Source organism: Nicotiana sylvestris, chromosome 9 (genome assembly GCF_000393655.2).
Source record: "Nicotiana sylvestris chromosome 9, ASM39365v2, whole genome shotgun sequence".
NCBI lineage: Eukaryota > Viridiplantae > Streptophyta > Magnoliopsida > Solanales > Solanaceae > Nicotiana > Nicotiana sylvestris.
This window is the reverse complement of record NC_091065.1, coordinates 43,191,874-43,217,238: the sequence shown is the minus strand read 5'-3', so window position 1 is coordinate 43,217,238 and position 25,365 is coordinate 43,191,874. Positions and strand designations below refer to the sequence as shown.

The window sequence follows — 25,365 nt, the reverse complement described above, 5'->3', positions numbered from 1 at the left end:
AGGCTTAACCTAATAACTAAAGAACTAACAACTTTGTCTTTTGAAACATGTTTTTTAGTTGAGCAGCTTAAATCGTTTAAGCTCACTTTCTTGATGTAGTTGCTATTGCTAAGTAAGAGTGAATACTTGACCTATATTAATATCTTAGTTATAGGCATATACAATAGGTCTCTTTATATAGGTGCGAGGGTGGCCTAAATGTTTCGCCAATTAATGCTCCAAAACTTAGAATATTTCGGTTAAGGAAAAGAATCCTTTTAGGATTTGATTTCTTTAAGTAATTTGCAACTCCTCAAAGATTTTAGGATTTGATTTCCTTAAGTAATTTCCAACTCCTCAAACCTTTTAGTGCATGGATTCCTCCGGCCAAGATATTTCCTTGTTGCGCGCGAGCCGACTTCTTCCGAAATCTAGCTTGCACATGTATTCACCCCTCACACGTCTGATCAACATTCAACTTCATCCTGCTAAGAACCTGGTTCACTTGATATCTTCTTCATATAGTTGATCTTCATTTGTTAATCATCAAAGCACAATATGCTCAGCTCCACAAATTTCTCTTTTTTTGATAATGACAAACCTATGTGTATTTTATCTTAGCGCAACTTTAGTCTTCAGCTCAAGAACCAGGTTGACTACAACACTCTTCTTCAGATTTATCCATATTTGCAGAAGTGTAAGTGACTGACCTTCCATTCATTATAACCCTATAGATGGCTAGGCATATAATATCACCTTACAAATAAACAAGCTTCAACAACATTTTCAGCTCAAGCGCATAAGAGCCAGATTTGTTGATCAATGCAATTCCTAACATCCCCTTTTTGGCATCATTAAAAGATAAATTATCAGTAAAATTAAAAGTGAGAATTAGGCAATGTTAAACTCATGGTCATTGGGACTACACTAATAGGTATACAATCTCAAAAGCTCAAACATTTAATCCAATTAAGATTTACTTAAATTTCAAGAAACAAATATGGCACAAAAATAAAATTTTATATTGATTGAGATAGTCGTACCACATTAAGCCCAAAGGACGCAAACCAAAAAACGGCTGAACAAACCTGTCAAACTTCCAACAAAAAGCAGTAAGAATCCTGAAATTGATCGTAGTAGGAACTCGATTAGGGACAACCTAAGGACTAGATAGGGGAACCTAAGAGGACGAGGAACCAGGTTCTTTGTTGGAAGAGGACTCTCCGAGAATGAGCCCCAAAATCTTGTCAAAATGTGCAGCTGCAATAGCCTACTCTCTTTTCATCTCTTCTTTCAACTATCTATTCTCTGCCTTCAAGGAGACAACTTCAACCCTCATTTTTTTCTTCATTGGTAGCAGCCAATTCCTCGAGTGTGATCATACTTTTGCCATTTGTCCTCGATTGCCTAGCAATGCATTCATATTCCCTCAAGGTCTCCTCATCAGACATGTCCTTCTTAGTTTGCTCCTCTCAGTGGAACCTTTAATTGCTCAAACACCATAGTCAGTAGAAACCCACATTACAGAGAGTATGAGCCTTTCTTTTGAGCATGTACCCTAGATATGTGCTTGATTATCAGTAAGGGTAGGTTGATTAGCTTGTTTTAATCTAACATCTACATAACTTCCAAGTCCAAATAGGTGGCCTCATGTCTCCTTTCTGATCGAGGTAGCAAGCATTTGCTCACAAACTCAAACAAGAGATTGGGAATCAATTCATCTCTCTATCAATACCTTTCTTGGTTTTGCTTCTCCTTCCTTGGGGTATATTTTGAGTTTATGTACCTTTCATCCTCCTTTTATTACAAATTAGGCCATTCACATCTCACATACCTATCAAATCCATTTAAAAGCACCTTCAGAATATCTCTTGAAATCTCAGCATTGAGAAGCAAGTCCACTCCCCTAATTTCAGAGCTCACTGAACCACCTTCAAGCAACTTAAAGATCTGGTAGAAGTACATCATAGTTGCTACATACATCATGGAGAGTGGGTGCACAAACAAGTGCATCCACTTCTAATGCTCAAGCTTCTCTAGAAACTCCTTCATCCCAAACATTTCTGAAGTGGCAGGATTAGCAGACTTCATCAAACCACTAAACTAGCACTCCTCCTACCTTAGCTATCTTTTTCTTTTTCTTTTTCCACCATTTCTTTCCACTAAGATTTAGGTTCCGCTACTTTATAATTTCCACCACCAGACTTTTTATTTTCTTCCTCGTTGGAGTAGTTGACTAATCCTGTAATAACGTTTTGATTCTCTTGGAAGGGGTTTAGATTTGGGAAAAACTCATTTTGACTGGGTGAAAGAGGAGGGGTATTCATTACTAAAGTGGTGTTTGACTCGAGAGGACCAGATGTAGGTTGAAATGGTGAGTTCGACTTTCTCAGTAGTTTAGGTATTTTGGAAAAACTAGAAACTAGAGTTTTTGTCTTTGAGATTATATTTTATGAGAAAGATGGGTAATTAATTCGAATAAGAGAAGAGAGGTGTGCAAAGGGAATTTATTAGGGAACACGATTCTAAAATTATTACTTTTAATTAATTACAATTATAACTCCTAATCCGGTTCTAACAGGAATACGTGGTAGCGCCCAAGTTTCAAACTTTAAAATGGTAGTTAATTGACTTTAATTGGGAAATATAGGCGAGTTTAGAGGAAGTTTAGGAAACTCGTCCTACTTTTACGGAGATTAATGTTAGTCATGATTGCTTTTGGGATACGATTAATGATTCAATCTTTGGAACCTGATCCTATTTGTGACGTGGACACCTAACATACTGATTATAACTATCAACTGGAAAGGAGGTACATACCTAGGTGTCACACAACCAGATTCTTTGGCTAATTTTCTGAACACGACCAAAAGATCCTTTTTGAGATCAAGGATATTTTTATCAGATTATACATCTGAGCCCTCGTCATCATGGCATCCGTGCATACCTATTATAGTATAAGATTGTGTTAGGTATTTTCACACTTAGATTCACTATATACTTTATTTAAATATAGACAATTACTGAGGGAATCAAGAACGACCTTAGTTCATTTTGTTCAAACCAAGCTCCAAACGATTTCTTTCAAAATGATCATACTCAAAATTTTGGTAAAGATATCAACAATTTGCTCCTCATTTTTACAAAACTCCATAGAAATTTGTCCCTTTTCTACATTATCTATTATAAAGTGATGCCTCACATTAACTGGCTTTATTTTCTTTTGATGAACCGGGTTCTTTTCCATATTTATTGCACTTGCACTATCACAAAATATAGAAATTTGTTCTATTATCACATCATAATCTTCTAACTGTTGTTTGATCCACAACATTTGAGCAAAACATAAAGCAACAACTACATACTCTAGTTCTGCAGTTGACAATGCTGTAGAGCTTTTATTTCTTTGAACCATATGAGACAAAACACGAACCCAGGAAGTGAGCCATCCCAGATGTACTCTTCCTATCCACTAAATAACCAACATAATCATCATCTACATACCCAATCAAGTCAAATGTATCTCCTAAAGGATATCAAAGAACCAGGTCTTGAATACTTTTTAGGTACCTCAAGATCCTTTTTGTAGCTTTTTAAATATTACTCCTTGTGATTTGATTAAAATCTTTAACAAAGCTCAACACTATACACAATATCTGGTCTAATTGGAGTTAGATAGAGTAGCAACCTAATCATACACCTATACCTCTTTTCATCAATAGTAAGACTAGGTTCATCCATATCCAGTCTGGTTGTAGTTGCAATAGGAGTATAGATTGTCTTTGCACTATCCATATAAAACCTTTTAAGAAACTCCTTGATATATTTTTGTTGATGTGTCATAGCCTCTTTTTTAGTTTGCTTAACTTGCAGTCCAAGGAAGAAATTTAATTCTCCCATCATGCTCATGTTAAATTCAGTTCTCATAAATTCTGCAAACTCATTGCACAAGGATTCATTGGTAGCACCAACAATGATATCATCAACATACATTTTGACACTTAGCAAATTCTTGTCACTCTTCAACAAAAATAGTGTGTTGTTAATTTTTTCACGTCGAAACCCATTTTTCAGGAGAAATTTTTATAACTTCTAATTTATACACATGATTAGGAAACTCATGACTCTCAAAGCATGAAGGTTGACTCATAAACGCTTCCTTCTTCAAATATCTATTGAGAAAAGAACTCTTCACATTCATTTGATATAGTTTGAAGCCCATTTAGGATGCAAAGATAATGGGCATTCTAATAGCCTCCATTTTGGCAATCGGAGAAAATGTCTTATCATAGTCGATGCCTTCTTTTTGATTGTACCATTATACGACTAGTCTATCCTAGTTCTTTGTAATTATACATTGGTCATCAAATTTGTTTCTTAAAACCCACATGGCTCCTATGTGTATTTTATCATTTGGTCCAAGTTCCGAGTGCTACACTTTATTTCTCTCAAATTGATGAAGTTTCTCTTTGCGTAGCCACAATCTAGTTAGCATCTTCAAAATCATCTTTAATATTTTTAGTCTCAATCATAGAAGAGTAGGATGAGAGGGCAATCACGTTGCTAAACTTGGATCTTGTCACCATTCCAAAATCAACATGTGGAAGAACATTTGTGAGTAGATGAGAACTTTGATGCTTCCATGCTTTTACTTGTATTTCTTGACTGTAATTATTTCCTTCCTAATATGCAAAGGGACCAGGTTTAGTGTCACCAACATCATTTGACTGATCAGTCCCTTATGTATGTTGTACTTAATGTTCAACTTCTAGAGGACTAGGTTCTTGTGATTGCTCAGCAACAACCTCCAAAAGTTCGTGGTTTGATTGGTCATCGTACACTTGTATTGTAATGACCCGATTGGTATTTTTGAACTTTAGCTTCTCGTTCAGTGGTCTGAGACCTTGAGTAACTTTACTTTATTGTTTATGACTTGTACGTATGGTCGGAATTTAATATTGGAAAGTTCAGAATCTGTTCGGAAGGAAAATTCTCAATTCGAAAGCTTTAAGTTGGAAGAGTTGACCAAGGTTTGACTTTTGAGCAAACAAACTCGGAATTAGGATATGAAGATTCCAATAGGTTCATACGATTATTTTAGACTTGGGCATATATTCAAATAAGTATCGGGTGGTCCAAGAGCATTTCGACGCTTATTGTGGAAAGTTGGCATTTAAACGTTTGAAATTCTCCTAAGTTTGACCATGCTTTGAATTTAAGGCTATCGGGTTCAGATTTTTGGTTAGGGACTTGTAATAGGACCATTTCATTATCTGGAACTTGCTTGCAAAATTTGGTATCATTTGGAGTTGATTTGATGTAGTTCGGATGATTGTTTGCAATTCTAGAAGTTCTTGAAGTTCATTGTGATTTTATGCATTTTGGCGTCCGATTCGTGATTCTAGAGGTTATTTTGGTATTTTGATCACGTGAGAAAGTTCGCGTTATATTTTTAGACTTGTGCGGATGTTTGATTTGGATCCCTGAGGGCTTGAATGAGTTTTGGACGTGTTCTGGAGGAGTTTGTCGAGGTTCAGCTGGTTCTGGTGCACTAATCTCGCATTTGCAAGGTTTTTATCACATTTGCGATGACCACATTTGTGAGATCATTCTTGCTTTTGTGAAGATAGGCTAGGGCAGGGGAGTTTGCATTTGCGAACAATTTAATCGCATTTGCGATTAAAGCATCTCCGTAGTTTTGATACAACCTGTCGCTTTTGCGAAGTCACTGAGCTCGCATTTGCGAGGCATTTGTAGCATTTGCGACTCAGGCAATGTGGTCAGGCTTTGCATTTGCGACACCAATTTTGCATCTGCAAACCTCATGTCGCAAATGCGACATTTGAGGCTATTATTAAGACTTTGTTTCGGGGTTTAGTCCATTTCTCTTACATTTTTACTTGGTTGGGCGACTTTTGGAGCTCTTGAAGAGGAGATTCTCGCCATCTATTTTGAGGCAAGTTATTCCCACTTGTTTCGAGTTAAATACATGGTTATATACAGATTTTAGCATGGAATTAGTGAAAATTTTGAGATTTTGAAGAAAAACCTAGAAATTATCTTTTTGGATTTTGACCACAAAATTGGACATGGAATTTAGAATAAATCATATATTTGAGTTTGTAGCATCATGGGTAAAGTTTAGAGTTGGGGATTTTTACAAATTGTTAAGTTATATATATATATATATATATATATATATATATAATGATATTTTAATAGTTTCAAAATAGTAAGGGTGATACATTTTATAATTATTTAATATTGATTATTGATTTAACATTATTAATTACTAATTCCCTATTATATTTATATGAAAATAAGAGTTATTAGTTAGAAAGTATTTTTACCACATTTATTGCAAATCATTAAGTATAAATAATTTAATTTAGAAGGGTGGGGTGGGGGGTTTAAAAATTGGTCAACAACTAATTACGTAAGAAACATGTAGTTCTCATAACTACTCACCCAATCAACAAGTCACACCCCTTGCTACCTAGGCATATTCGATGCAATCCGCACCGAACCAACACAACTCGAATACAACTCAAAATGGAAAAAGAGACACATGAGAGAGCTACCCAACAAATTCGACATGCACAACTCCCTATCAGTACCATAATACGAATCCATTCCACAAAGGAGAAACAAAGCATATGAACTAATCACAAAGGATCTCATCCTAACATAACTCCATCGTGACACGTAGCCCGTTCAAAACATACCCATCCATACGAAAGCACGAGGATCCCATCCTCAACTCTAAATCTCAAGTAAAATAAACATCACTCCAACCAAAAACCTTTCACTAACTCAATCCCGTGTAACAAAATCACAGCACGCAACGGACTTCCCATACATGTAGATGTAAATGATTCAAACACAATATAACTCGTTTGAATTTTCCAGCACCCATATACAACCCACACTATATCTACGGAGTCTCTAATAATTATAAAAAGTGCAATAGCAGTGCCGACAATAAGGCTCCGGCTATACCTCAAAACGTGATAATATAATGAACATAAGATACATGACCCCAGAATGAAGTGGGGCTCACCAATTCTGGTGGGAAGAGGGTGTACCACTATCAATGATCAATGCCGCTTGCTGTGGAACATAGATGCAGCGCCCCCGGCAAAATGGATGTTAATACCGTCGAATAGCACTAGTATGTATAACTAAACACCCTCTTAGTATAATGAATAATAATACAACTAGGAACAATCATAAAGTCAATGGAAGCCTCAAACAATACCAAAACATCAAGTTAAGAACCACATAAGTTTTCAAGTAAATTTCCATGTTTTTAGGTTGGGAGATCTTTAGTACCGATATACCATCATTCACAATATCACCGTACTTTTACACGGAGTCCTGTCACAACCCGATCGGCCGGGCCATCTAATTTGAGACATCAACCATAATCACAATTTCAATTATAATTTCCAGTACAATCACCACCATATGTGCGGCATGTCGTTCGACCACGACCCGATTGGCTAGGTCGTCTCACCTGAGACATTACCCTTTTCTATCAATCATCTCACTTCATACTTCTTTCACATCTTTTCACTTTATTTGCACTAGTGGCCACAAGTTTAATATCATTCTTGGCACTTGACCGTATTTTATATTTCATGCTCCCCTTTTCACGTTAACACATCATCATCATTATCAACAACAAGACTTTTCAATTCAAGACTTTAGGTACACATGTGAGAAATTAAGAGTCTTAGACATATATAGATGTTTCACATAATTTGGCATGAGAAGCTTCATTCAAACTTGACTTGAAGTCGTAACATTTATAATACACAACCCATACTTTGAACATATTTTCAATTTATAACATAGCATGATAAAATCATTTGGAACACATATTGAACGTATATGTTTCAACACAAGTTTAATCGAAATAGCCAATTTCATAATGATCAACTCGGGTCTTACATAACATACATGAACACCCTGGAGTTCAATTCTAAGAAAGGAGTTTATTCAACATACCTCAATTGAGCTTCTTTAAACCCTAAAATGTTCCGAAATTATTAGCAACTTCAATCTATTTTAGAAATAGAACAAATTGAACTAAAATTAGGAAGATGATCATGGTTCTAGCTCATTTGAGCATTTTATCAAACACTAGGTGTGCATTATGGTTTCAAGGCCCTTTTTATGGAGGATTCCATCATCCCACAACCCATTCTTCACCATTTTTAACTCACAACCTTCCTATACCCTTTAATAACATATGCATGCAAAAATAAACCTCTATCATACCCAAGAATTCTCTTGAAGGATAATTTGTTGAAGATCACTCTCCCAGTCTAGGGCAGTTTCTCACTCTACATTCTTTAACACATAAGTCTATCTCGGCATCACGAAATCCTGGGTCTTATGGTAAAATTTGTGAGGGCTTAAACAATTGTTCCTTTAACTCCTTCAGTTCTGCTAGTGTCATTCTGTAGGGTGGAATAGATATAGGATGCATGCCTGGAATCACATCAATCCCTAAATCAATCTCTCTCTCTGGTAGAATCCCAGGGAGCTCATCAGGAAAGACCTCCAGAAATTCATTCACAACTGACACAGACTCAAGTGTAGGTGCCTCAACATTGGTGTCCGTAACTCAGACCAAATGGTAAATACACCCCTTGTTGATCATCTTGGTGGCCTTAAGGTAAGAAATAAACCTACCCTTCGGCACCGTCATCCCCTTCCATTCAATAACTGGCTCATTTGGAATTTCAAATATAACGGTTCTAATTCGACAATCAAGCTTAGAAAAACATGAATAAAGCCAGCCCATCCCCATAATCACATCAAAATCAACCATCCCCAATTCCATGAGATCGGCCATGGTGTCGCGACCACACACCAGAACAACACAATCCCTATAAACCCGCACAACCACAATAGACTCATCAACTGGAGTAGATACAGAGAATGAGTCATGAAGCTTTTATGGTTCTATCCCAAATTCCATAGAAACATAATGAGTGACATAACAAAAGTGCAACCGATATCACTAAGAGTATATATATCACGAGATTGGACAGTCAATATACATGTGACAACATCTAGAGAAGCCTCTGCACTCTGGCAACCACTCATAGCATAGAAACAGTGGGGTCCTACCTAACTTTGTTCACCACCCCTAGCTGCACCATGCCATGTGGGTGCTGAGTGCCTCGAGATGGAGGAGGTTCTGCGGATGTAGTAGCTGTAGAACTGACTGGCTATGTTGTACCCCTACAACCACCCTGGCGAGAAGAGCGACAATCTCTCTAGATGTTACCCCTCAATCCGTACCCGTAGAATATAGGTAGGTCCATGTAGAAGACTACTAAATGCATCTTCCCGCACCTAGGGCACAGGGGCCTCCTCTACTGCTGGAATCTCCCACCAAGATAACCCTATTGGTAGGATCCCCTATTGCCCTGATCGAGCCTAAAATGACTCCATTGCTGCTGATCGGGCCCTTATAAAGGTGCACTGACTGAAGACTGAGCAAAAGATTGGGATGGACTAGATGATCATCCCGTTAATGCCGACCTACCATCACCATTACCCGAAGAACCACCAAATTTTCCCGTAGACCGGGCCTTGCTGCTACCCTCTCGCTCCATTCTATTCTTCAATTGACAGTTCTCTGTAGCTTGAGCAAATGCCACCATTTTCCCATAGTTCATATCAGAATTCAGGGTAGTTGTAACGGCCTCATTAATAACCAAAGGGCTAAGGCCCTGTAGAAACCGACACACTCTCACCTCCATAGTGGGCAATATGTATACAACATACTTGGACAGGCGCGCGAACATCATATGTTCCTCCCACATACTCAGGCTACCTTGCCTTAAGCTCTTAAACTCAGTGGCACGAGCTTCCTTAGTCTTGGCAGGCAAGAAATGATCAATGAAAGCATCGGTGAACTCATTCCACCTCGTCCTGGAGGGCTTCCCTTCTCATGGGACTTCTCCCACTGTTCAAACCAAGAATATGCCACCTCTTTCAGGTGGTAGGAAGCCAAATACATTGCTTATGTCTCAGTAGCATGCATAACTCGAAGAGTCTTGTGCATCTCATCAATGAAGTCCTGGGGGTCCTCCTCGGGGTTAGTACCCATGAATACCGGAGGATATAACTGAAGAAACTTGTTCACCCTGGAACTAGTAGATTCCTCTGGCTGACTGGAATAAGTTGGTGCAACATTAGATCTCTAGGCTAGAGAAGCCTTTATCTGAGACAACATCTGTATGGCTCCCCTAAGATCCCCCTCAGAAGCACCAAGACCTGAAGTTGGGGTTTGAGGTGGAATATGAATATCAGTTAGAGGGATCGTTGCACCCTCAGTAGGTGTAGTAGTCGGGGGAATATTCTCACCACTTGGGTGCTTACCCATATCATCAAGTAAAGAATCATCTCCCACTCTTGGGGTGGCATTGGCTCCTTGGTTTCAGAGCCTAATGTTTTAAAGTCATATCTGTGTGCTGCCGACCACATGTATAATTAGGAGGCTACTTGGGCATTTAGGAATAATACCCTTCTATGATGTTCTGAGCGTGCGATAAAGCTCATCGTAAGATTGTTCCTCCTTTAACTCTTGCATTGCTCTAATTTTCAGTATATGGTGCCTAGGAAGAAAGCAAGAAATATCCATCTCAAATCGTGGTAGAAATCATCGAAGATTCTTCGAAACTCATTTGCACATAATCAAGCCATCAGAACTGAACCTCTCTAACTCAACCATGCCATGCAGGTCATCAAAACCCAAGAGCATTGCCACAAAACACTTGTAGAGACTCGCCACATTAGAAGAACCCAACGACCGATCATATCCATTATCGTGTTGATCCCACCTAATACCAAGTTATCCTATTTTTCTGAGTTCCTTCCAAAGTATCCTCAAATTGATACCTCTCATTGCGAGAACACCACGATCCTTACCCCAAAGCTCACTAGAAGAGATCCTAACACAAAATCCATACCGCCCTAAGGACCATAAGCCGTTGTATTCCTTCTTAGCACCCCAAAGTACCACAACTAAGACACTCACTCTGAAGAGACCTTCTGTGAATCTAAAATCGTCTCCTTGACATTCCTGATATTAAAATGTATAATCCACAATGATATAGAAATACCATGAGTCTTGCCACCATCCAATGTAAATCTCAGATTCTAGCCATATACAAATCCTGAAAATTCCTAATTGCTACATATAACTCCTGAATCCCTTAGATCCTTCTCGAGAGTCATCCATTTTGCTCAAATATTAATTGCACCCCCTAAACGGGCCAAATGACTTGTGCTTCATTAGCTTAATAACACCCAAAGAAGTAATCTTGCCTTAGTGCAATCGAGCAAAGTCCTACTCTATGCGCACTTCATCTTCCACAATAACAACTCAATAATTCCATGATTCCCATATATCCATAAACTGTAACTTAACCCGTATCCAGAAACTCCTTTACTCAAGTCATCCTCGATCTTAATCTCTGCAAGTCATAACTGATTCACAAGTATGCCTTAAACCAAAACCAACACAACACATAACCGCGCAATCAAATCATCGATAGAAAACTCCCCCACTTGGCTCGAGGCCATGGATCAAAACACTCGATAACTCACAATGCCCATATTCTATTAATTATGTAATACCACGGTGAGATTCAACCAAATCCTCCCAAAGCTCAGGTAACACAAACCATATAATGCCTTAAATCATTTTCTACAGGCCGCGTTCATCGACCGAGGATAGGGTATTGGGTGCTACCTTTGATGAGGTTGTCGACATTGCTCGGTAGATAGAGATGGTCCGCAGAGAGGGGTGAGAGGTAGGACAAGAGGATTTGTGGATCGGCTGGTTTAGTGGTGCTCCTTCTGGGGGTCAGTTCTACCACGACAAGAGATGTCCTTATAGGTATGCCCAGATGGCTTGTCCAGTTCACCATGGCGCATCATTCGACCATGGTTCATACAGTGCCCATCAGGGTCATCCATCTCTCAGTACCCTTCCAGCTCAGAGTTCGTCTCGTGCACCATTAACTCAGGGTTCATCTGTACCGGGTCCTTCTAGGAAGCTTCTAGAGTGAGTATCACCCATCCCAATTCATCTCAAAACATTCAAAAATAAAATCCAATCATGCACGCTAGTCATAATACACAATATGAAGCCACTCAAGATCTCAAACTATTTAACGGATCCTTTCAACTCATAATGACCGGTTGGGGTCATTATATTCTCTCCCTCTTAAATAAAAGTTCATCCTCGAACATGCCAATAGTCTTTCCCAAACCATCAAGTCACCGTATAAACTCTCCATACACATACACACGGGTGATCCTACGTTACCTCAATCCATATAAGCCCGACAACATCATCCTAACCTAAGATTGTTCCTTCCATGCATGCCGATAAGCCTTAGAATCAAATTTCAACACCTTTTAAGGACCCGATTCTCACATAAACACAGTGTAACATCCTCAATTAGCTGCAACAGCCCATGCATACACCTAAAAGGTATAAACACACGACGTAATGCATCGCCCATATGCCTATAGCAACAACTCTGACCACAATAGTTGTCTATAATCAAATTCTACATCAGTAAATAACCTCATATAAGCTAGAACCTTTTTTCAAACCTTCACAACATCAACAACGATGCAAGAAAATATGAAAATTTCATAACCACTCACCCAACCAACAAGTCACACCCAACGCCACATGGGCACATACTCGCAATCTAAACCCAATAAGCACAACTCAAATATGGAAAGAAAAACACATAAGAGAACTGCTGAACAAATCCAACAAGTACATCTCACCACCAATACCATATTGCGAATCCAGTCCACAAGGAAGAAGTAAGACACACACAACAACCACAATAAATCTTACCCTATATGCCTCACTATGGAATATAGCCCAACACAACACACCTATTCACAAGGAACACCAGGTCCCCATCCTCCAATCAAAATCATGAGTAAGATAAACATCACATCAACTAAACCATTCTAATAACTCAACCTCATAGAACAAAAAATACAACATGTAACAACGTTCCATACCCGTAGTGTACCCAAACCAGATGTCTGGCCAAATCATCCAGAGATCACATCAAATCCTACTATATTTAATTAATAGAAAGTCCACCCAAGCCTCATGACCTTCAATAGCAACCAAACCCGGATGATAGACATGGGCTATCACAATAGAATTTCCCAACTGGTGTGAACATACGAACATAGTACAAAAATCACAAAACACAACCATATCTAAAGCAAGGTAGGATGAATCTTAACAACCAATAGGACCGAATAGAAATAACACAAATGCATCTCTATAATCAACTAGAATCATACCTGTAATAACATTAACTAGTGCATCAGCCTCACTCAACCAGAAAAATTATAATAAGGGGCCCGACCTCCCCCTCTAGGATGACCTCTACTCGCCCCTGACCTCCAACCCTAGCTGGTAATGCAGATATAACATCAACTGGAGTGGAACTCGTAGCCTAAATACCATGTTGTGACATATCTATCTGGACTTTCGGACAATCTCTCATCATGTGGCTGGTATCTCTACACTCAAAGCAACCTCTCCACTAACGTGGCTATGGAAGCTGTCTAGTACATGTACTCTGGGACCCATGAATATCTAAAATACCACGTGAAGCCTGAAGTGCAAACTAAACTGGTTGTCCCACAAAACCTCTACCATGACGTACCCTGCCTCCAAAATAGGGATAAGTAGATCCTCCCGGTTTAGGAGGCCTCTCAGCCTCCATATCCTATCTCTCTTGTCCCCACATACCCTCTTATCAGCGAGTTATCTCTAGCACTTGCTTAAATGGAACATCCATATCTAACTCCCGAGCCATGCTGAATCGGATACTATAATTGAGCCCCTCAATGAACCTGTAAACTCGCCTTCTAACTGTAGGAACCAAATTAGGTGCGTGATGGAACAACTCACTAAATCTGATGGTGTACTTCGATACTTTCATAGTGCCCTGATACAACTGCTCGAACTCTATGCGTCATGCATCCCGAAGGGTCTGGGAAATAGACTCCCCCAAAAACATCTCTAAAAAATGAGTCCAAGTGGATGGCGCTGCTTCCCTAGTCTACCTTCCTCATAAACTTGCCACCACTGATATGTTGTTCCAAACAACTGAAGTATAGTAAAAGCAACTCTATTTTCCACGAGTCAAAATAAGATCCAACTTGTAGTTTCTCTGTTGTTGATGAAAGAGAGTAGCCACCTAATATTTAAAAGTATACTAGGGGACCTATTTAATATCTAAAGTCATATTTTTTATTAGTCTGCTAACCGGTGAGATATTGGGTAAAGGTTATTATTCTTCTATGGGGAAGGTGTTAGGCACTCCTTAAAATCTACTTGAAGTAGCTCCATAGGACTTAGACTAGGTTTAAATGGTTAATTGTTTGTATTCTGCGTAACTAATATTAGAGAGGCATGGCTTACTATTTATCTAAGTGATAGTATGGTGTTAATAAAAATAGATCCGATATTTTTTAAACAAAGGGTACGAGTTTAGAAAGAGTCTTGAAAACTACTATTTAGTATAAACAAAAGAGTTTTAAAAATGAGTGGTTTGTATGAAGCATGTTGAAAACCTTTTGTTTTAAAAGAATGGATGTTCATATATTCTAAGATGTTGTAAGCAAATTAGTCCAAGATATACCTTGACTTCTGAAATTACTTAAATCTTAGGCTTAAGGGATATTTAAAAGTCTTTGCTGGCGGCAACACATAAGTTTTGACATAGTTAATTTCATTTTAAGAGGCTAGTCTTTCGATCCATTTATATTTTTGAAAAAAAAGAACTATCGCCTTGGCTGAGTTATTTTCAGCTTCAAAATCTTTATGAAAAGGTTAGTAAAAAATATCGGATTAACAACATGAGCATCACATGACAAATAAATTAAAATAGTTACTACCTAGTATTTCTTTTAACCCTATGTTCTTTAAAGCTTGCCTAAGTTATTTATGTTATTCAAAAGGTAAAGCAAAACACTAAATCAAATATCACGAGAGCAATGTTATATACATGTAAAAGAATAAAAATAACGAGATGTAATGAAGCAGTAAAGGGGTAAAGAGTGATTCTGGTTTGGGCCTAAAAGAAGTAGGCCCAACAATCAACATGGACAGACATCAGTAAACTCCAGACTTTTAGATGCACCGAGACGTGGTTTGGGCCCGAGTTCCTTGAAAACTCAGCAGGGGCAATGTACATGTTCAAAAAAAAGAAGAGAAAGTCATTAGACATAATGCTCTATAGGTACAGTCATACACGGAATGTGTAAGTAAGTGACTTAAACAAAAATATAACAAACTAACAGTATGTAAATATTATGAAAGGTTATACTAATATGGGGTCACATATGGTTAAGTAATTTATATTGGACACCTTTTGTTGTCATTAAACACTAAATCCAAAAAGAGTAATGACTATCAATGGATTAAAGGCTAAGGGTAGAGATCTACTTAAGGTCAAAGCCCGCTGTAAAACCCCTGACACTTTAAAGATCCCAAGGGTCTCAAGGGCCCAGGGCAATGCTTGTTCCAGGGAGAGCATCCCAATCAAGAGTTAAACTCTACTCCCAAATATTCCTTACCATTAATGACTCACTCTTCCCCACAAGTCTAAGTGCCAATGAGGCACTTTCACTGTAAACCAAATCACCATAGCAATATCATACCACAGAAGTATATACCTTTCCTAATAGGGCCAAACAGAATATCATAAGGGCACAAGGTAGCTTTATTTACATTTTTGTTTATATCCATGTTTCCAAACCTTGTAGATGATTAACACACTGAACATGTCCAAAAGGCTAAGTTTCAAACACACATAGAGGCAGAGATATTATCATGCTACCACTGAAGAACCAAATACCAGAGATCAGGTATCTTAAGGATAGTGGAATAGCACATAGTCCAAATCTTCAACAGTTTATGAATACAAATGTTTTTGCCTTGGCAACCCTTAATTACAATAAGCACTAATTGGTTTAACTCAAATATCGTCTTTAGCACATACAAGTTATCAATACTACTAGAAGCTTTTGAAAGTACCAACAAGGATTTAGGCAAACAGTCATAGTCATAACCTCTACAGATGCTATTAGAGATACGAAAACACAATCAAAGTTTCAACAAGACTACATGTTCACAAATTTAAATGGAACTCCTAAGAGTGCTTAGCAACATCTCATGCCATCGGTTTTACTTATCTTTTTAAAATTAATGACATGATCACCTCTCTTTGAGAACATTAACCTCACACTAATCTCACTAAGAACAAACATGTTGTTATATCTAAGCAGTAGCAACAAAAGATTTCTCTTAGAGTTCACAGACTAGGTTCAATTTATTTTGAAAGAGATGAGAGCTTAATACAGCTTCAAGACAGTGCAAAGATGCATGAAATCATTGAAGAACCAGACTGAGTGCAGACTCACAAAAACATATACAAAGGCACTTAACAGAGATCATAAACTAGGTCTTGACTTATATCAGATGATGAGCTGTTAGCTTCATTTAGGAATCTCTTAAAGAGCATTAACAGTGTTGTTTATGCTGATTAAATACCAATATTATCTTGAGCATATGACATGATTACTTTCTTTTCAAAGTGGATCTAAGTCTCACATTCATACTGACTTTATTTGAAGGTCAAAACACATTGCAATATTCAGGCAAAGTAGATGATCTCAAAGTCTTTCATTAGTTATAATAATAGATTATAGTAGACTCAGATAAAATCAACATGTTTTAGTGATACTGGATGCACAAGCATAAGCATTAAGGACAAACAGAGGTGGATGCAAAACTTTCATTCAAGTACATACATCAGGTGTTTCAGCCAAGGTAATGATTTTACAAACATAATTGAGTTTCAAACTTTCTGAAGTCAAGTCAATAATATTATTAAGGAAGTTCAAGACATAGGAGAATTTATACTAAGTAGATATAACGTAGCTATACAGATTAAGGGTGAATATCTAAGCATGAAGAAGTTCTGCTCAACCTACTATCACAATAGTTATTGTCCAATCATGACATATATAATTGAAGCTTAATTCATAAGAGATAATCTGATCATGACAAAATACATACAAGAACAACTCCAGGAGTTCATCAAAGTTAGCTTAGTTATCTTAAGAGACTATTTCATATAATAAGGCTCATAAATGTGATTAATAGTTAAATAATGATACAAGACTCTCACAGTAATGACTCAAGACTGCTTCATAATTAATAAACATTCATGTGAAGAAAGAAAACAACTTAAAACACTTAGACTGGCATATTCCAACTAAGTGATAAAGGATTAAACCTTAAGCATCCATGCATGTTCTAGTTAAAGTCATCAAATAACAACCACAACTACAGAACAACAGACTACACAAAATAGAATTAGTGTGATAGATATGAAGACCACAACAGAACATTAAAGAAATCTGAAGTCTAGATAAACATGGAAGTCATTAAGGCACATCAAGGAGCTTAATTGTATAGGCTATTTGATTCAGATTTAATAGTCATCAAGGTCATACAATAATTCAATCAATACTGATTCGAGACACATTAAAAGAATAACAATCAGTCATAAATCAATAACAAATCATTATGAGCAAGAGAAAACAGTCATAAACTAATGACAATCATCATAAATGAAAACTATCAATAGAAAGACAATAATGTATTCATGATTTGGAATAGGACAAACAAAATAGAAGGGGTGGAGGTATACTGACCTCCTTTTGTGCAGTAGGCCAAACAAAGGTTTACTTAGCCGTATAAGAACCAAAGTTTCAAGATTTGAACAATGAAAGAACTCAGAAACGAAAGAGAAACATAAATTAGTATGAGAACTTAAACTTTGAAATCTTAATATGGTTTTTTGGTCTCGTATTAGGTTTCTTAGCTCTTGTTAGGTCTGTTAGGTGAGAGTATTGAAGGCTCTATTTATAGAGCCATTCATTGCCTTAGGTTCGTAGATTCAAACTGGATAGTGGAAGATGATAGAGAGTTGATGATGTGAGCACGATTGAGTAAAAATCAGAGACGAGCAGATGTAAAGCCCCATGAAATTTTACCTAAAACTCGAAGTTTCATGGTGCCAAGTTAGATTTATGTGTTGTAATAGTAGAAATTCTTCACGGCGAGTGTGTCACCTTGGGGCACACTAATTCTCTTTGTAAGAAAGAAAGATTGGTCGCCACAGATGTTTATTGACTACCGACAACTCAACAAAGTCACAATAAAAGATAAGTACCCTCTACCAAGAATAGATGATTTGTTTGATCAATTGCAGGGTGCTAGGTACTTCTCTAAAATTTTCTTACGGTCCGGGTATCACCAATTGAAGATAATGGAGCAGGATATTCAAAAATAACTTTCAGGACCCGGTATGGGCACTTTCAATTTCTGATGATGTCTTTCGGGCTAACAAATGCCCCGGCAACTTTCATGGATCTTATAAATTGAGTCTTCAAGCCTTTTCTTGACTCCTTTGTGATAGTGTTCATCGACGACATTCTTGTGTATTATCGAAGTCGAGAGGACCATGCCGACCATCTCAGGGCAGTTATACAAACTCTTCATCAGCACCAATTGTATGCGAAGTTCTCGAACTATGAATTTCGTCTTGAATCTATCACGTTTTGGGTCATTTCGTCTCTAGAGAAGGAATTATGGTTGATCCTCAAAAGATTGCGGCTATGAAGAATTGGCCTAGACCCATAACTCCAATAGAGATTCGCAGTTTTTTGGGTTTGTCAAGGTATTACAGGAAGTTTGTGGAGGGGTTCTCTACTCTTGCCTCTCCGTTGACTAAATTGATGCAGAAAGCGGTTAAGTTACAATGGTCTGATGCTTGTGAAAGGAGCTTTCAGGAATTGAAATCAAGACTGACTACGGTGCCAGTATTGACCTTGCTAGAGGGTACATAAGGATTTGTGGTATATTGTGATGCTTCAAGGATCGATATTGGGTGTGTGTTAATACAACATGCTAAGGTTATAGCTTATGCTTCTAGGCAACTCAAAAATCATGAAAAGAACTATCCAACACATGACTTAGAACTTGCGGCGGTGGTTTTTGCATTGAAGATTTGGCGTCATTATTTATATAGGGTCAATGTGGATGTATTCACGGACCATAAGAGCCTTCAATATATTTTCAAACAAAAGGAGTTGAATCTAAGGCAGAGAAGATGGCTTGAGTTACTCAAAGTCTACGACATTGATATTCTATATCACCCAGGAAAAGCCAATGTTGTGGCGAATGCTCTTAGCCAGAAATCTATGGGAAGTTTGGCTCACTTGGAGGCATATCAAAGGTCGTTGGCCAGGGAGGTTCACTAGTTGTCTAGTTTGGGAGTTCGTCTTGCAGACTCTAATGAAGGAGGAGTAATTGTGCAGAATAGGGCTGAATCATCACTTGTGGTGGAGGTCAAAGAAAAACAATACAATGATCTAGTGTTGGTACAGCTGAAGGAGGAGATTAAAAAACACAAGACCAAAGCTTTTTATCTTGGCATGGATGATGGTACACTACGGTACCAAGGGCGACTATGTGTTCTAGTTATTGATGGTATTCGGGAAAGAATCATGGCAGAAGCTCACACTTTGAGGTATTCAGTGCACCCAAGTTCTATGAAAACGTATCATGATCTCAAGAAAGTCTATTGGTGGAATGAAATGAAGAGGAACGTGGCAGACTTTGTGGCAAAATGTACAAACTGTCAGAAAGTGAAGGACGAGCATCAAAGGCCCAGTGGGTTGGCACAAAATATAGAAATTCCAATGTGGAAGTGGGAAATGATTAATACAGACTTTCTGGTATGACTACCACGCACTCTGCACAAGTTTTACTCAATTTTTTGTTATTGTGGACCGACTCCCAAAATTAGCTCATTTTTTGCCAGTCAAATCTACTGACATAGAGGAACAATATGCTCAGTTGTATATCAAGGAAATAGTCAGTCTCCATGGCACTCCAGTTTCCATCATTTTCGATCGAGGGTCTCAGTTCACAGCTAATTTTTGGAAGAAGTTTCAGCAAGGTTTATGTATGTAGGTGTCACACCTCCCTTTTTTACACTACACCTCCGTGAAGGGTGTATAAAGGGAGTTTTTTCTCACTTAAAGTGACAATCGAAACGGGATTTATTTTAAGAAATTCAGAGTCTCCACTTGGGAGATTTATGGTGTCCCAAGTCACCAGTTGAATCCCGAATCGAGGAAAAGTTTGACTCTGTATTACAGTCTGCGAACACAGAAATCCAGGTAAGGAATTATGTTAACCTGAGAGAAGGTGTTAGGCATTCCCGAGTTCCGTGGTCCTAGCACGGTCGCTCTACTGTTATTATTGGCCTATTATTTTGGTTCAAAACACTTTTAAGCCTATGTGCCTTTTCATTTTAAAATCGCTTTTATTTAATTGTTTTTTAGGAAAAGATTCAACATCATCTAAAACGCGTCTTGATCCACGTCACATAAATGCACCCGCCGTCCAGGACACATTTTATCTAATGTTGTTGAGATTTGGATTTGGGTCACATAAATGCGCACCCGAGTTTAGGGAAGTAATTTTTAAATAGCGCACCTAAAGCAACTACGCACTTTCAACTTTGCGAAGGCCATAGAAATTCAACTAAATGACATGCCTCGATTTCTAAAGATTCAGATTAATTAAATGAGGGTCATGCATTTGAGATTTCTTTTGACATGGCACGCCTCAATTTTATTAAAGGACAAGCATTCAACTAAGTGAACTACGCATATTCATAATTATCTTTAAAACTAAATCGGGATTTATTGTGATTGGTCTCAAAGTTATGGACAAGAATTGTGGAAGAGGTGGGTGAAATTCTTTTGCACAATATAGTTTAAATGAGTAAGACAATGGTTTGTGCTGTCAGTTTGTGCAAATAGGAAAATAATTTGTCAATAAAGTTATACTCAAGAAAATGAAAACCATCACCTTTTCACGTGATTTTGCGCCTAGCATTCAACACCGTAATTAGCAGCACAAGCACAACGATATACTGGTCATTTTAGGCCTTGACCAACCAAAAGCACGTTGGTATATTTTACCATCTTCAAGTTATTTCTTATTTACTTTATGGAATTACAAAATCCATACAATAGACAAAATATTCTATGAGGAGCATACTCAACATTGAAGTTTAGCTACCAAGGAAATAGTTCTAAACACAACAACTGGTGATTTCATCCGAGGCTGATTCTCAACTTCGACTTCAATACAATTTCGAGAGTGTACCTGGAAGTAAAGATGAAACAGAAGGGTGAGGATTTCAGCAGTAACAACAGCAGAGTTGGATTCAGATCCAAGGAAAGAGTGCACCAGATCAGTTCAAAACCGTGAAATGCAACCCAGAATACCAAGGATCCAATTTCGGATTCACAGTTAAACCAACAAACTCAACATCCAAGCTAAATGACTGAAACTCAAACTATTTCTAGGTCCAAACAGTTAAGAAATTGATTCAAGGAGAGAAAAATTTCAGCTTAGCAAATTCAAACTCAATGGAACAGTGCTAAAGTTTTCAACTGTTTGCAGATTTTTTTTTTCAGATTTTTTTTCTTAGTCTCTATCTCTAAGGTCTGTATTCTCTCTATTCCCCATATCTCAATGTGTGTTCCCCTTTTAAACTTCAAGCTTCCCTCCCTTTATCTATTAGTTAATCCTTCTTTCCAACCTGTGTATTCCTTTACACTTGTATTCCTTTTCCTTTCATCATTTCCCCCATGTTATCTTATTTCCAACTTTATAAAAAAAGCACTAAATAGAGTGTCATTTCCGCTACCAACCCCTTTTCAATTCTCAATTAACCCCCGCACTAACTTAATGCTTTCTTAATTTAAACAACTATTGCAATTCCAACCTCACCACTACCAAAAGCTTCCTAAGTAGGTGAATACCCCTTTTTTTATCAAACAACTCTCAAGCTAAATACAACTAAATGTGTTCAGGCCAATATAATTGGAGAGCCAGAGATGTCATATTATTCGAGCTAACATCTACAAAGTGTACATGGTTAAACCTACGCTACTTTGAAGTTCCCAGTGAAGGTCTTTATAGAACATAATGTTGGAGAAGCATATGACTTATGTGACTTATTCATGAATTTAAATACAAGAATATTAGTAGCGAAAGAGAATGAGCCGACTCAACCATTTCGTTCCCAATCTTGAATGGCCCAATTCACTACAGTAATTAATTAACAAATTCCAATCAAAGCATTAACATTACAAAAATATGCAAGACCAAACAGTTACCCACATAGCATTTGAATCTACACGTAATCACACTAAAGAATCTCATTTTATACAGCTCTGCAATGCTCAATCACTCTCTTTATATATATCACTTCGACATGGTTCAAAATAAATAAACATATGATCAAATATTAGCATTAATTATCTATCTACTAACAGACTATTACCACCCCAAAAACTTTTCATTGATTTCCATCAGAAAATTACCACAGACACAAAATTTGGACTGATTGGGAAAAAACCTCATACAAGTATCCTATAATCAGCATCTTTGAACTACCTAGGATATACAAAATATACAAAGAAGACATGCCAATTGAGGTAATTTCCAGCTACGATTAATTCAAACTCAACCACGAGAAGCTTAGATGAACAAAACCAACAATCAACTGGCCAAGCAAACAAACCAGTAATTCAGAACATCTTTCACCAAACAAACAAGGCACTCAGTCACATTAAATATCAAAGCAAGTAATAAGGAAAATGAAAAACAAACCTGAAATTAAACGTCAATTAACGGAAATTTCCAACAACTCAAGCAACATAAGTCAACTATAAATGCCGAAATTGGAGACAGACGGAATTTGAAAAAAATGTCTTCGAACAGCACCCCCAATCAATCAACCTTGGATCTTCAATAAACTCAGCTCAACAATGGCAACAAAAACAACTGCTGGATTTTTAAAATAAAAGAGAAGACGATGGAGATGAGGTGAGCCGTAGTGGACCCGCCGGCATGTGCCCGTGTGTGTGCTCGATCTGTCCCTAAAGTTCCCGTCCTTATTCGATTCCCCTCTACTATTTTTCGTTGTTCTCTTGCAGTTGCTGGTGGTTGACGAGAGAGAAGAGAGCTCCGTTTGGTTTCAGGGGTGGTGGGGTGCGACGGGGATGAAGTTTTCAGGGGGGGGGGATTTTGGGTGTTGCGGCTGGTTACTGAAGGGTGTAGGTCTAGGTTATTTTTAAGAGGGATCCGGGTCTGAGACGGGTTTTTGGGTCAGATCGTGGGCGGGTTTTGGGCCGGATTGGATTGGGTCTGGGGTGGGTGTTTGTTTTGGGCCTGGGATTCTGACTAAATTGGCCCAAACCAGATTTTCCTCTTCTTATTTTCTTTTTCTTTTCAATTTTCTTTCTCATCAAAATAAAATACAAACCTAAATTTAACCTTGACCAAATTATCCTAAGAATATTAATTAACTCTAAGTAGTTATTATCTCAAATAACTAAATAACAAATTAAAAGAAAATCACACAATTTTGACATTAAACACTAAAATGCGAAGTACGTTATTTTTGTGATTTCTTTTTTCATTTTTGTAAAACAACAACTTACTTAACTAATCCTAATTGTAAAATTAAATCCTAAATGCAAATGCAACATATTTTTGTATTTTTTATTTATTTAACAAATAAACATGCACAGACAAATGCAAACAATAACAGAAAATACCACAAAAATCCACAAAATTGCAACCAACGGAAAAATTATTTTATTTTAAATTTTTGGGGAGTAAATCTCATAGGGAAAAAATTACGTGCTCACAGCAGGTAAATCTTAGCACCGCCTTCCATCCACAGACCGACGAGAAAGAAGAGCGGACTATTCAGACGCTTGAGGACATGTTGCGTGCTTGTGTCCTTGATTTTAAGGGTAGTTGGGATGATCATTTCCCACTCATCGAGTTTGCTTATAGGAATAGCTTCCATGCTAGTATTCAAATGGCACCATTTAAGGCATTATATGGTAGGAGATGTAGATCTCCCATTGGGTGGTTCGAGATTGGGGAAGCTGAGTGACCAGACCTCGTGCATCAAGCTATGCAAAAGGTTGAGATCATTAAGGAGCAGTTGAAAACTTCTTAGAGTCACCAAAAGTCCTATTCAGACGTTCGTCGCAGAGATTTGGAGTTCAAAGAAGATGACTGGGTATTCCTAAAGGTTTCACCCATGAAGGATATAATGTGGTTCGTATAGAAAGGGAAATTAAGTCCGAAGTATGTCGGGCCGTACAAAATATTTCAGAGGATTGGTCAGGTGGCGTACAAGCTTGAGCTAATACCTGAGATGTCATTAGTGCACCCGATGTTTCATGTGTCTATGCTAAAGAAAGTAATTGGGTATCCGTCCGCTATTATGCCGGTTGAGACTATTGAGGTTAATGAAGAACTGTCATATGAAGAAATTCTAGTTGCCATTCTTGATAGACAAGTTCGAAAGTTGAGAAATAAAGAAATTGCTTCTGTGAAAGTGTTATGGCAAAACCAGCAGGTTGAAGAAGACACTTTGGAAGCCGAGGAAGAAATAAAAAAGAAGTATCCTCATTTGTTTGTATAGTCATGTAATAGCTTCTATGAATTTGGTTCCTATTAACTTTGTATCACTTGATTAGTCTATGTAAAGCTGTTCCGTTTTGATTATATATTGCCTAAGAGGCCATGGTTGGTGTTGTTATGAGTTATATTATGTAGTGGGTTTTGTATATGTTGTTAAGATGTGTTTCTAGGGCTCTTTGACATGTGGATAGGCCCAGTTACAAAAGAAACTCTGGCAAAAGTTTTGGAAAATTGGGGAGTTAGCCAAATTTTGGGCTGTTGGTATGTGGTGTGAAAACTGAAGTTGCATAAGGTGCTATTAAGTGAACCTTGATCCTCATTCGAGGACGAATGATCGGACTTTTTAGATTGAACAGTACATTACTAAGTTAAAGGAAAATATTTTATAGAAGTGTGTATTTCTGCAGCCCATTAGTCACTCTGCGGGCCGCAGAATGGCTGCAGAGTGAGGTAGTCTTTTGGACAATTTTGATGTCATTTTTGAAGCACATTATGCAATCGCATATCCCTTCGTCCTTAGACTTTTGCAAAGGGAGGTTCTGCGACACATTATATGACCGTAGAATAGGTATGCGGACTACATAATGGCCGCAGACCGAAGTAGAAAAATCAGGCCCCTGAGAGCCACTTTCGCGGTCATTTTGCGGACTGCATAACCATTATGCGACCACAGATCCGTGTCGGGGCTCCAGATTTCTAATTTT

General features: G+C 37.8%; 1 protein-coding gene across 1 annotated transcript; it reads left to right on the top strand.

Annotated features, from left to right (window-relative positions):
• Positions 1–18,720: 18,720 nt before the first annotated feature.
• Positions 18,721–24,125, top strand: LOC138877505 (uncharacterized). The gene is made up of 3 exons (XM_070157118.1): positions 18,721–18,970; positions 19,421–19,869; positions 23,907–24,125. Exons 1-3 carry the CDS (start codon positions 18,721–18,723, stop codon positions 24,123–24,125), a joined length of 918 nt encoding a protein of 305 aa, XP_070013219.1.
• The last annotated feature ends 1,240 nt before the right edge of the window (positions 24,126–25,365 follow it).